The sequence below is a fragment of the Castor canadensis genome, chromosome 2 (assembly GCF_047511655.1).
Source record: "Castor canadensis chromosome 2, mCasCan1.hap1v2, whole genome shotgun sequence".
Lineage (NCBI taxonomy): Eukaryota > Metazoa > Chordata > Mammalia > Rodentia > Castoridae > Castor > Castor canadensis.
This window is the reverse complement of record NC_133387.1, coordinates 134,123,097-134,137,059: the sequence shown is the minus strand read 5'-3', so window position 1 is coordinate 134,137,059 and position 13,963 is coordinate 134,123,097. Positions and strand designations below refer to the sequence as shown.

The window sequence follows — 13,963 nt, the reverse complement described above, 5'->3', positions numbered from 1 at the left end:
GTGGGACTGGGGTTTGAACTCAGGGCTTCAGTGCCTACAAAACAAGTGTCGTACTGCTTGAGCCATGCCTCTAATCTGACTTTTTCATTTTGTATTCGTTTGTATTTCAACTATTTTGGGTGCAGGGTGGATTGTTTGGGTGTGATTTTATAGTGTATCTCCAAATGTAGATATCTTTCCATAAAGATGTAAGTAAATCTTTATATTGTGCAAGTTTTTGCTTCATTATGCATTTTTCCCCTTCATTTTAATGCATTTACTCTGGATTTTGGTTTTCCTTTTTTTGTGGTGCTGGGGATTGAGCTCAGGGTCTCATGCGTGTTAGGCAAGTGCTCTCCCACTGAGCTATATCCCCAGCCCCTTATATTTGACTTATATTGGAAAAATTTCATGGGGCAGGGCTTTGCTATAAAAACTTAACCTGATCCTCTTTTGGTAAGGGGCAGTAGCTTACACATTGATAACATCGTGGGATGATTACCTAATTTCTTGTAGTTTTGTTCTTAGATCCTGCCTCATCACAGTTGGGCTTTGGGGTTCTGGAACTCTCCCAGAGCCAGGATATTGAAGAACATCCTGTGCCATTTGAAGTGGACAAAGAGCATCTGCAGCCAGTTACCAGCAACTCTGGTGACACTAGGCTGTCTGATATGGATGCAGATACTGGTATGAAACATGTTTTCTCCCATTTGGAGTTGCTTATTAATGTTTTTCTCCCATGCTAGTGCTAGTCTTTTTTTCCTCAATAACTTTTGTAATTATCCAAGTTAATAGTATAATCTAAGTATATACAGTCAGTTTTCAGAGTTGGCTGGTGTATACTTGTCAATTGATGACTTGCAGATTGAGGTTTTTTGTAAATCAGTTATTGGATACATTCCTTGTTGGAATTATATCTGTATATATTTTTAAATTTCTAGTACTTTGAGAAGTTAAGTATTTCCTTCTTGTCTTTTTTCTTCTGTCTTTTTCTGAAACTTCAAACAGTTAAGGATGAAGAACTGTCCAGTGAAGATATCCCCATGGCAGAACAGCCCAGCAAAAACATCCCCATGACAGCACAGCCCAGTAAAAGTGTGCATGTGGTAGAAGAACAAGAGCTACCACCTGCAAGGTAACAGGTTCTTTCTAAAAGGTGTTTTTTTTTTTTTTTTTTTTTAATGGAGTTATACTAATTTCATTTTCCAGGTGGAAACATTTTTAGAAATTTTTTTTTCTTCTTTGTATTTGACATATTTCTGGTTCAGTAGATATACTGATTATTTACAAATAGTGATTATTTAAATTACCACATCTGCAGATGCTCTTTGTCCACTTCAAATGGCACAACATGTTCTTCAGTGTCCTGGGTCTGGGAGAGTTCCAGAACCCCAAAGCCCAGTGTCATTGTGTCCCCATCTTAATTTTGGCCTAGTATAGTGGTGATTTATTGCTGTAACTATAAGCATGACTCCTTAATCTGTAATACTTGCCTACAGAGGCACTGTGTCCCTGCAGGAGGTCTCCTTAGCCTCTCTGGTGTTATGAAGAGCCACATGAATACTATATTTGAAAACTCTATTGTTTCTGTACTTGGGCACCCAGATTGCTTTGGATCCTTAGGCACCCTTCATCTGGTAGTTTATGGTATAGAAGATGTGGGGATTTTCCCAAGTATTTTAGGCTCTTAACTTGAGAATCGGGAAATACATATCTGTATCTGTGGTTATTATCATATCCAAAACTCGTTGCCTCTGGTCAGCAGCTGAACTTTGGATATGGCTGAGAAAAACTGGGAAGCTTGCAGTTTGGGGAGGGATGAATAAACATTCACCCTTGCTTTCTTGCTTTCTTTTTTTTTTTTTTTTTTCAGTAGAAAGTCGGTTGTGAGGTCCTGCATAAAAGTGAATGTCATGAGAGGTTGTTTTTCTACTGTATGACACCTTTCTTAACAGTGGCTAGCCTTTTAACCTTTTCTTCAGGAAGTTCTCCTTCCAGTTAATTTTGATATCCTATTTACTCTGTGGAGTGGTAGAATAGGTGAAAGTCTCTGGGAAGGGCCCAAAAGGGAAGGGTCTTAACATATGTGAGTAGTATTTGTGAGGGAGTCTTAGAAAAGATGAGCAGTAGGTAATATGTGAGTGGCACTAGTGCAGAGGCTAATTCATATCTAAGCACTTTCCATGGAAGATCACCATTTGGATGTCTCTTAATGGCATTGTTGTGGTCTGGTTCAGAATACTTTATAAAAGTGTAGAGAACAATTTACATAACAAAAATCCCCAAATCACTTATCAGAAATCTTAGAATGAATACAGCACAGTAGTAAGCAGAATTGAAGAGAGGGATTGCTGTGTGAGATACTGAGGTCGGCTTTGAAATGGGCTAAGGACTTTGTAGGATAACTTACTTTACTTTCAGTAGACAGTTAGGTTAGAGTTGCTCTAATTTTTGAAATTATGAAAGAAAACCATACAAAATAGGAAAAGTTAAAAGTTGAAAGCATTTGAACTTAGGAACCTTTTCTCCTGGTGATATGAACTTCCTAGGTCAGAAGACATGCCTTCCAGTCCCAAAGTGTCTCTTGTTCCTGTGGAAACAAAAGAACAGATGTGTGCGCAAGAGCTTCTGGAAGGTGGACTGCAGATTCAGAAGTCCTCAGAGCCTGAGGTTTTGTCAACTCAGGAAGACTTATTTGACCAGAGCAATAAAACAGGTACAAGGAATGATTAGTTGTTACAGCTCTTCTTCTTCAAAGATCTAAATTATTATTTTAGTTCTGAGACTCCCATTTAAGTTGGAAAGCACTTTACAAGTGTTCAGATTTGTTGTGATAGAGAAGGAGAATTTGTTTCCAGCTAAGTGGTGAGAGGGCTTTTAGTGGATGATTGCTATTTAACCTTTAGTTTTCCCTTATTTGGAAATACAGCTATTTAAGAATAATAGCTAATAAGATAAATTTGTTATTATGGACAAAGTAGCCATTTCTTCTGCCACCATGTGTTTACTAAGTATTAAAATCTTAAATATGATAATTTTAAAGTTTTTCCTATTCATCTGGGTAACATTGTATTTACTCATCTGTTTATTAGTTTACCTGCCACAGAAAGGAAGTTAAGGACTAGCAGAAAGGACTTAAAACTTAGAAGACTAGAATGATACTTGTTCCACACTTTTTTTAGACCTCCAAACCTCTCATTGTACAATCTGAAGAGAGCCCAAAAGCTTTCTTGAAATACAATGTGTTGATGGTAAAGAGGAAGACGGGTGTATTCTTGTACTATTCTATGATACAGATCACTGTGTAAGACATGCAAAAGGTCACCAAGAAGCCTTGTTTCCTCAGTAGAGCTATAAGATTGTATATAAGAAACTCTTTACACTTAGGATTAATGTGGATTATATTCTGCCTGTTGCTGAGAAGGGACCAACAAGATATATGATAATATTATAAGTCAGTGATGGCTGCTCTTTTTTTTTTTTTTTTTTTTTTATCAGTACATTAGTATTTTCTGTCTCCTTCAAGGAGGCCCCAGTTCTAATAATTCACCAATTATGAAATTGGTGCATTTTGTATTATTAGGTGTCATGTGCATTGTTTTGACTTCTGTCTGCATTGTGTCATGAGCTTTACTTTACCTTAGGTAGACCTTGGAATAAAGACTCCCTTGCTGTTTTATAATAGAAGCATCACAAGAAGAAGAGCAGTCAAGCAGACATATAAAGATTCTGGCTTTACCTTTCTAAGCTTAGATTATGACACAAAGGACTAAGGAACTCTTTCCATCATTTTTTTATTAAAGAATCCCATAATTTAGGGGGTGGCTAATGTTCACAAACAATTTCTGCCCTCTTGAAACATGGCTGGAAATACTGATATTACTGTTTTTGCTGTATGAGTGTGTGTGTTTGTACAAGTCAGTAATGTCAATCTGAGAAGTAAATGTAATTGGATTTTTTTTTTCTCCAACAGCTTCTGATGGTTGTTCTACTCCTTCAAGGGAAGAAGGTGGGTGTTCTGTGGCTTCCACACCTGCTACCACCCTCCACCTCCTCCAGCTGTCTGGTCAGAGGTCCCTTGTTCAGGAGAGTCTTTCCACGTAAGTAAAACTGAAATAAGCTTGTGCCAAAGTAGCAAACTCATGCTGTAATTGAAAGAGCTAAAGTTGTTTGCTAGACCAGAATTCTTTTTAAAAGCAAAATGTAGAATCTAAGCCTTAAAGTTTTGGGGGTGACCTTAGGGGAACTGTTGTGGACAGGTAGATGTATTTTCCCATTTGGAAGCCCAGGGTTTTCACTAGTAAAGAAAATGCCCAGTTATTTAGAAAAGTTCTACGTCAAAAACAAGCCCTGTGCTCCTCCATGTTCTAGTGTTTCCTGCCACTTAACAGAATAGGTTGGAGAATAGACTGTTAGAGTTGACAGTAGCTGGGTTTCTTTATCTTTGTATTAGGGTTAAAGAGATTTGCTGTTTTTGTTTTAAACTAAAATATGCATAGTCTTCCTATAATGCAAAAATGAGGTAAATTTTTTTATAACCTAAATTTGAGAATGAACTCGGTTTTTTTTAGCACTTTTCAGTCATGATGTCCTTTTGTCTAGTCATTCAGGACTTCATGCTTTCGAGGTAGGTGCTTTACTTCTTGAGCCATGCTCCAGCCAGCCCTTTTTGCTCTGGTTATTTTGGAGATAGGGTCTCGGTTTTTGCCCAAGCTAGTTTGGACTGAGATCGTTCTATTTTGGGTGTGTGCCACCACGCCCAGTTTTCTTCCACTGAGATGTGGTCTCAGAAACTTTTTTGCTGGGGCTGGTCTGCAACTGCAATCCTCCTGATCTCAGCTTCCCATGTGTCTTGGGATGACAGACTTGTACCACTGTGTCCAACGATTGGTCGAGATGGGGGGTGTCTCACAAACTGTTTGCTAGGGTTGGCTTTGAACCTCGATCCTCCAGATCTTAGCTTTCCAATTAGCTTGGAATAAGTCATGAGTGCCTGACTGCCCTTACTTTTTTTTTTTTTTCCTTTAAATTCTTGTTTTAGAAATGTCTGGTGTGAGAAATAGTTACTCAGTCTCAGATTACTATTTGGAGAAATGCTACTAAGTTTTTATCTGAGTGAGTTAGCTATTTTTGATATTAAAAAGTGAAAACAAATATGGAAACCATGCTATGGTAAAAATACCTGTGATTCTCTCTTTATATAAAGGAATTCGTCAGATCTTGTTGCTCCTTCCCCTGATGTTTTCCGGTCTACCCCTTTTATCGTTCCTAGCAGTCCCACAGAAGAAGATGGGAGAAAAGGTGAGCTCTGTTGATCTGTTGAGCTGTGTTTTTCTGCCTTGTAAAATGTACTGTTTCTTTGTACTTTATTTTCTTGGTGGTACTGGGCTTTGCATTTGCTAAGCAGGTGTTCTACCACTTGAGCCACACCTCTAGCACTGTTTCTTTGTACTTTGTAACACTCTCCCTTATATTATTGATGAGGACTCATGTCGATAACCTTCAGGGATATGGCCTAGTGTAAAGTGCTCTCCTTTGTTCTTTGCTTTTCAAGCATGGATTCTGAGATTTTTGTATTGTTGACATAATTTTCCCAAAAATCCTTAAGGAGAACTTTTTTTGTTTTTAAGGTAAAACTCAAGTGAGTTAGTATGGGGAAGAACTGTAGTTCTAGCAGTTTCTAGTAACATGTTTCTGGTGAGAGGGAATCAGCAAGTGTGTCTTGGGCTTTTTATAGATTTTGCTGTTATTAAAATAGTGTTGGCCACAGTTAGTTTAGAGTAGCTCCAAATAGGTAATAAACACTTTATTTACTTTCTTCTTTGAGGACTTAGTGATTTTTATATTTTTATTCACAAGAAAGCTTTCCTTTTTACTTAAATGTATCTTATTTCTTTAAGCCTCATTTGCTGTGCCCCAGTCTTCTATCCAATCAATTAACATATTTCTAAATTCCTACTATTTCTACAAAGCTTTTCCAGTAAATTTCATGATTTTTTTCTTTTCATTTATTTATTTATTTTTTTGTGAGAGAAGGTCTTGCTATAAATCCAGCCCGGCCTCAAACTCAAGATCCTCCTGTTTCAGCCTTCTAAGTGCTGGGATTCCAGCATGTACCACCATACTTGTTCCTCTTTTTATTCTTTCACATACCAATAACACTACAATAGCTTATATTTATTGAGCATTTAGTATATGTCAGACGTTGTTCTATGTGCTTTTCTTTGGTTCTAGGTACTTTTCTGTTTTTTCTCATTGAATGCTCACTGTAATACTATGGAGTTGGTATTATTTTATCCTCATCTTACAGGTGAGAAAATAGAGGCACAAAGAGGTTTCACAACTAGTAAGATATAGAGGCAGGATTTGATTTCAAGCAGTTGCCTCAAGAACTTTTGCTGTTATCTGGCATGTATATGCCTCCAATGATTTCCTACTGTCTCTGCTCTTGAGTACTGTAAATACAGAAAGACCCTGAACTGTTTTTTAATTCTAATTTATCTATGACATTTTTTTGTGCATGTGTGTGACAGTGGTTTGAACTCAGGGCTTCACATTTGTAAAGCAGTAGCTATTCTACTTGAGTCACACCTCCAGTCCATTTTGCTGTGGTTATTTTGGAGATGAGGTCTCTTAAACTGTTTGCCTGGGCTGACCTTGAACTGTGATCCTCCTGGTCTTAGCTACCCAAGTAACTAGTGTTACAGGCATGAACCACTGGCACCCAGCTTAATAAATTCTTTTATTTATTTTTGGTGGGACTGGGGTTTGAACTCAGGACTTTGTGGTTGCAAAGCAGGCACTCTGCCACTTGAGCCACACCTCCAGTTCAGCTTAATAAATTCTTAAAGTATTTTTATGCAGTTGGTATCATATTATGTATATGATTCAGTTTTCTTGTTTTCATATAACATATTGTATTTCCCAGTGTCAGTTGTCTTTTAGGTTAATGAATTCGCTTAATATGTGCATCAGCATTTGTGAGATTATATATGCTTTTTTTTTTTTTTGTGGTACTGGGGGGTTGAACTTAGGGCCTATACCTTGAGCCACTGCACCAGCTCTGTTTTGTGTTGGAAGTTTTTTTCTTTTTCAGCATTTTTGTGAAGGGTTTTTCCAAGATAGGGTCTTATGGAACTGTTTGCCCCGGCTGGCTTTGAAGCATGATCCTCCTGATCGCTGCCTCCTGAGTAGCTAGGATTGTAGGCGTGAGCCACTGGAGCTGGGCTTATGCTTTTTATATTTATTTTACTATCTATCTTAGGTTATTTATTTAAAGTATTTTTATATGTAATACCTAAAATAGTTTCTTAATGTGCTTTGTCGTGGCATGAAAGGTCAAAAGGTGAGATGAACATGCTTAGTGCTGCCATGGTAGTGTGTTAAAGACCTGTAGCACCAGATCCCAAGCTAGCATTGGACTGGTATGTGAGGTTGAGCCCAAGCTAAGTAGGTTTTGAGGTTGGGAGTGTGAGTAGCTGGTAGCATCAATGTAGACTAGGGGAGAGCAAATGGTGTAAGTAGTTTATGAGTGGTCTGGAGGAAGCATGGTTGGAGTCAAAGCTGTAAGAGAGGTGCAAAGGATGATGAATCAAATAGCTAGATAGGCTGACTCTGAAGAAGGGCCTGGGAACCTATAGGTGGGTAGGATACTATGAGAAAGTGATGTTTTGTGTACGTATCTAGAGCTAATTAGCATTGGTACTTTTTCCTTCCTACCTCTGTATTTGTACTTGTATCCATTTTTCTGCACTTAGAAGTTTTTAATGTGAATACAATGAATTTATGAATATATAGATATTTACTTAAAAGAGTGAACAAGTCCTTTGCCTTTCAAGCTCTGGGGCAGAATCGGTGGTGGTTAAACTAGAGGGCATCATTCTGGGCATTGCTACGTAAAGTGTGAAAAGTGAGTTATGTAAAGTCTTAGAGGAGCCAAATTAGCATACCTTATGGGTGGGTGAGACTCCCCACATGAAACCCAATTTAATCTGTGTCTAAAAATAGGAGCATCCCTCCACCTCCCCAGGGGAAGGAAATTTTGCTGGGATCCATCTATTATTTGTCACTTTTTTGAAAAGTCACTATTTTTTTTTTTTAGGAACAGAAATTTCTGTGATGTAATTCTTAGAACATTAGTAATATTGATGGGTGACTATTTCTTAATTTGTTTTTCCTATTTTAAACCAGATGAACCAATGGATATGTCAGTATTATCTGAAGCAGGAGGTGAGCCTTTTCAACAGAAGCTTCAAAGTAATGAAACAGTAGAAATAGAAAACCCACCTCTCCCAGCTGGGCCCACCATATCACCACAAGCCTCAACACCAGTGTCTCAGAGCACACCAGTCTTCACTCCTGGGTTGCTTTCTATCCCATCCCAGCCTGAGTTTTCTCATGTGAGTGTTGTAGAAAGAGTTTTTTCCATATAATTTATTTGTGTGTGTGTGTGGTGCTAGTGTTTGACTTCATATTATCCTTCCACAAGTTGTGTACAATTTCCAAGTGGCTATACCATAAGTAATTAATCATTCCTGTAACAGAGAGCATCAGGGTGCTTTTATTTATTTTTTTGCAGTATTAGGGCTTGAACCCAAGGTCTTGCACATAGTAGGCAAGTACTTTGCCACTGAGCTATATCCCCAGCTCCTTTTAAATTTTACTGAGATAAGGTCTCACAAAAGTTATCCTGGCTGACCTTAAATTCTTGATCTTCCTTCTTCAGCCTCTCAAGTTGCTGGGATGTTTAGTTTTTTTTTTTTTTTTTTGTGGGACTAAGTTTGCACTTTATTTTTTTGTAGTGAAAATGACAGCAAAGTTTATTAGGAAAGAAAAGTTTATTAGGAAAGAAATTTAGTATAACAGGATAAAGGTAGGGAGAAATGGGGGGAAAAAGGAGAAATATTTCCTGCTCCCAAAGTAGATTTTTAGTTTTTTAATACGTATGTTCTTCAAAAAGCATGGGGAAACTAGCATCTAATTTGTATTATTGTATATTGAAATATTTAAAGAAATGAAATGCAGGTTTCATAGTGAGTTGAAGGTCCTTAATTTCATTGAAATGACTATGTACAATTTAATAATGTCCTTTCCAGTAAGATCTTACATTTGGTCAATTATTGTAGTATTACTGGGAGAATTTCTTCTATGCTTTTTAGTTTGCAGGTGGTGTTGCAAGTTACAAGTTTTAAAAATAAAATTTAAAAATGAATAGTAATGAAATATGTCATAAATTTAGCAAGGAGGGGAGAGTAGGAAGAAAGAAATTTACTTTCTGGAGTTTTAAAACTTGTTTACTTTGTAGAAGAATTCTGTTTCATGTAAATTATTAGAAGCAATTTGGTGGGGTGGTTGAGCACAAGGTCTCTCAAGTCAGAACCCTTGGTTCTGCCGTTACTTCCTTTGTGGCCAATTGGAACTGAGCTTCAGCAACCAAATGGAGATACGGATCATCTTATCTCAGAGGTTAGTTGTGAAGGTTCTGCAAATTAATACATATATACATGCAGTGCCTTCAAGTGGTGGGTGCTCAACCTCCATGTGTCTTTTTTTTCTTTTTCTTTTTTTAAACTTAATATTTGTATTTAACTTAATACACCCCAAATGCTTCTTTTAGCTTATACGCAATATAAAAAAGTCTTTCTTCCAAACTACTTCTTTAAAACCCAGTATTTTACAGTTAATAGCACTTCTCAGTTTGAATCAACTTGTTTCAAGTGTTGAACAGCTACATGTGACTAGCGCTTCCTGCTGGACAGCACAATTCTACATGGTAAACTAACAAAGCCAACATCTTTCATTTAAAAAAATTCCTCTTTCTTTTGTGGTACTGGGGTTTGAACTCAGGGGCTTGTGCTTGCTAGTCAGGCACACTGGCACTTGAGCCTCGCTCCCAGTCCTCTGTCTTTACCTTTTTGAAACAGAGTCTCACTGTGTAGCCCAAACTGACCTTGATCTTGGTCAATATTTCTGCCTCAACTTTCTGAGTGCTGGGATTATAGGTGTGTACCACCATGGCCAATTTAGCTTTTATTTTTGTGTTATAGCGGTACATAAACATAATATACAAGTTACTAGCATTTCAAGATAAGCTGTAAGTACTGACACAAAGCATTGAGAAGGATTTTCCAGAAAATGTATCTGATTTTAAAGACAATGCTTGCAGATATTTATCAGCAACCAAACAGGACTTTTATGGAATGAATGCTATTGCAAAGGTATTCTTACTTGGGGCAGATTTGATGTCTGGCCACAAAGAAACAAGAACTTTAAGAACAAGGCACTGTTTGAAGAAACTGTTCCACATGCAACATTTACCAAATACCTTCAGCAATGAAGCTTTTAAACCAGCAATGAAAATTTGAGACAAATAAGTGATCTTAAACATAGTTTAGAGATTCCCAGAACCTAGGATGATGCTAGTCAAATTTCCTTGGACTCATTTTGACATGTTTCAGCCCAGTGCAGTCTTATTTTTCTAGATTCCTAAAAAATCTCTGAAGGGGACCTTTATAATACAGCTTTTTAAGTTAAGAGTTTGGTTTTATAGCTGGGCTCTGGTGGCTCACGCCTGTAACCCTAGCTATTCAGGAGGCAGAGATCAGGAGGATCGCAGTTCAGTCTCCTCTTTGATTTACAGTTTGTAGGTATATGGAATTCTGGATTGGTAATATTTCCCCTTAAGATTTTCGAAGGCACTGCTTTGTAGTCTTGGAGCTTATAGTGTTGCTGTTGAGAAGTGTGGGCTGATCTGATCTTGACCTTTAATACGTGGCTTTTTTAAAAACTGGAATCCTAAAGATATAGGGTCTTCTCTTTGTCCTGAGTGTTCTGACATTTCCAGACCTTTGGCATGGATCTATTTTCATTGACTGTTTTGGACAATTCCTAGACTCTCTCAGTCTAGAAACTCAGATCCTTCAGTTCAGGGAAGTTTATTTTATTTTCTTCCCTTTTGTTTTATTATTTTAAAATGGAATATCTATTGTTTGGATGTTGAAACTCCTAAAGTAACTTTAATTTACTTAACTTTGTGTCCTGATTTCTCTCTCTCTACTCTATTCAGCTTTCTGGGTGATTCCCAGAACATCTGGGTGATTTTCTTTCTTTTTTTTTTTTAAATAGCTTTATTGATATATAACTAATGTATCATAGAATTTGCTCATTTAATGAGTACAGTACAATGGCTTGTAGTATAATCACAGTTAGACATTCATCACCACAATCCAGTTTTAGAACATTTTCATCCCCCCAAAACCAAACCAAACCAACCATGCTCATTAGCACTTTCGTGTTTCCACCCGAAGCCCTGTGAGGCCACTAATCTACTTTTTGTCTCTGTAGGTTAGCCTCTTCTGGTTTTTATTCTCTTAAATATACTCGTAGTCTGTGGGTACAATTGCAGGGTTAAGCAATCTATGTTAACCTTTCTGTGAGTTACTACTTTGTTTCCTTGTGCTTTTAATTTCTAAAGTTTTTTTTTTTTTCTCGGTATTTTTTAAATAGCACTTTGTCCTTTTTAATGGCTATACTACATTATCTCTCTAAAGATATTAATAATGATGTAGCCCAGGCTGGCCTTGAACTTGTGATCTTCCTGCTTTGTATTTTTTCCTAATGCTGTGTATATGTGTGCCGCCATGCCAGGCTCTTTAAGCAAGTTTTGGTTTGGTGCTAGGGATTAAGCCCAAGGCCTTACACATACTCTACTGCTGAGCTACCCAGCTTGGTTTTGTTTTGCTCTCACTTGAATTAGAAGCTTGCCTCAGATGTCTGGTAATGCTTATTAATGATTAGTAGTAAATATGTAAAAATTTATGTCTGTTTGCTGATTCTTAAGAGAGAAATGCCAGAAAGATGTTAGTTGTGAGGTGGTGGTTGGGCTCGTTGTTTCTGGGATTCACTGTAGTGTCTTGATCATCTTCGGCTGGTCAGATTCCCCAGGAAAGTGTGTAATCTCCTGTCTGCTGGGTGCAGGCCTAGGTGTTCCATTAGAAGTCCGCTGATGGAAGAGGGCATGTGGTGGGGTGTTACGAGCAGGTGGAGGTTCCATTCAGTAGGTAGGTTTTTCTTTAATTCCCCTGTTCTCTGTTAGTAATTCCTGATAATTGTGCCTCTTGTCCACCAGTCCAGGGACACTGCATAGAAGGGGCAGGGACAGAGGATGTGGAAGTTGAATTGCTTCTTAATAGATTTCCAACCACCCCTCCTGTTTTTAGCACCACCCTCTCCATTACTTTCAGAATTACTTGGTGCTACTGTCAAGTCCTAAATAATTTTTTGAGGGGTAGGTTATAGGGGTGGTTTGGTGGCATAACTCTGGTTGGTTCTCAAATGCTGGCTTATGAATTCAGCTTTTACTAGTCTGCCAACTATATTACCACTCTTCTAGAATTTTTTTTTGCCTTTCTTTTTCGTCAGAATTTATACTTTTTAGAAAAAAATAATCCCTTTACCGTTGCATAGCAGAGTTTTAGAAGTAGTTGAAATAGATGTGTATATTGAGACTACTATTTTTATTGAAAGCTCCTTGCTGTCTTTCATTATATATCAAATTCCTACTGTTAATCTTTTCTTTTTTTGGTAGTACTTAGGGTCTTGGATTTTTTTGCCTGGGCTAGTTTTGGATTGCTGGCCTCCCTCATAGTTGGAATTTAGGATATGTGCCACTACTCCTGGCTTATTTGTTGAGATGGGGGTCTCACTAACTTTTTGCCTGGTCTGGCCTCATACCTTTATCTTTCTGATCGCCACCTCCTCAGTAGCTGGGATTACAGATGTGAGCCACTGTATCTGGCTACATGTTACTCTTAATGGATAACCCTTGCACATCTGTTATTTATTCTGTACCTTGGTTACTGGAGTTCAAATTAACCTAATTTTGATGTTGTAAAATATAAATATTTATAAGAAGATAGATAATGAAGAGAATATTGGGATAGAGGCAGTTGTGTGAATTTCTTTCTTTCCTAATACACTTGTTAATTGGATTGCCTTTTTCTCCCTGAGTTCAGATCCCATTTACAGTAAGCCTGCCTTATTCTTGGACTTACTGCAAGTGGTTTTGACCAAGTGCAGTCAAAGAAAAAATTTAAAAGAAATAAAAAATTTCAAAAACAAAAATTTTGAATTCCTGGCACATGCATTACATAGCTCAGAGGATGTGGAGGAGCTTTCAGTCAGTCCTGCGTTATTGTCATTTGTGTTTAAATCATGTGAGCTGCTGGGTATTTCCTTGCCCTTCATTTTGTGAAAATAAGGCCTCCCAAAAAGCAAATGGTGCCCAGAAAGCAAGAGTTAACATATTTAAGTGCTAAAGTGAAAATCTGAGCTTTCTTGAAAGGCAGTAGATCTTTAGTGGAAGTTGGGTGGCATTATAGGAGAAATGAGCCAGGCATCCACAGTGCACACTGAACTGTACATCCTGAGCATTTGTGGTTTTCCTCAATGATGGTCCCTTGGAACCACAGACTGCAGATACCAGGTCTTCTGTACCACCAAAAATAGTGGTTAACTCCCTCATTTCCACTCCAACTGACTGAAATTTTACGTAGTATAACCATCCCATCATTATGGAATGGTTCCTTTATCCTAAAGTGTTCCCTGAAATTCTTTGTGGTTGATATTACTATGTTGAGGTTGATTTCACTCCACCACCAATACTCCCCTTTCCTGTCCTAGGCAACTATACATCTGCTTTCTGTCATTATGCTTTTGTTTTATTCTAGAATTTCATATGATTGAAGTCATGGAGTATGTATAGTCTTTTGTGTTTGAGCTCTCACTTAACATTTCTCATATTCATGTTGCATATATTAATATTTACTTCATTTTTACATGTATATCCGCAGTTTATCCATTCTCCATTTGGGACTTTTTCCATTTGGGACTATCATGACTGACACTGTACATTTACATACACATCTTTATGTGGACATGTGTTTTTATTTTTCTTAGGTAAATGGCTACAACAGAATTTCTGAGT

General features: G+C 37.6%; 1 protein-coding gene across 9 annotated transcripts in view; it reads left to right on the top strand.

The window, feature by feature from the left end:
* The window catches only part of Tp53bp1 (tumor protein p53 binding protein 1), a 100,468-nt gene that overhangs the window by 26,625 nt on the left and 59,880 nt on the right, over nucleotides 1–13,963 (top strand). For 7 of the 9 annotated variants that reach the window (XM_074065794.1, XM_074065795.1, XM_074065797.1 and 4 more), the window contains 6 exons: nucleotides 496–666; nucleotides 988–1,114; nucleotides 2,529–2,695; nucleotides 3,953–4,079; nucleotides 5,186–5,280; nucleotides 8,170–8,378. In XM_074065794.1, the coding sequence (XP_073921895.1) occupies nucleotides 496–666; nucleotides 988–1,114; nucleotides 2,529–2,695; nucleotides 3,953–4,079; nucleotides 5,186–5,280; nucleotides 8,170–8,378 (896 nt within the window). The remainder of the gene's footprint in view (nucleotides 1–495; nucleotides 667–987; nucleotides 1,115–2,528; nucleotides 2,696–3,952; nucleotides 4,080–5,185; nucleotides 5,281–8,169; nucleotides 8,379–13,963) is intronic. The other 2 variants (XM_074065798.1, XM_074065793.1) reach the window with 1 other exon arrangement.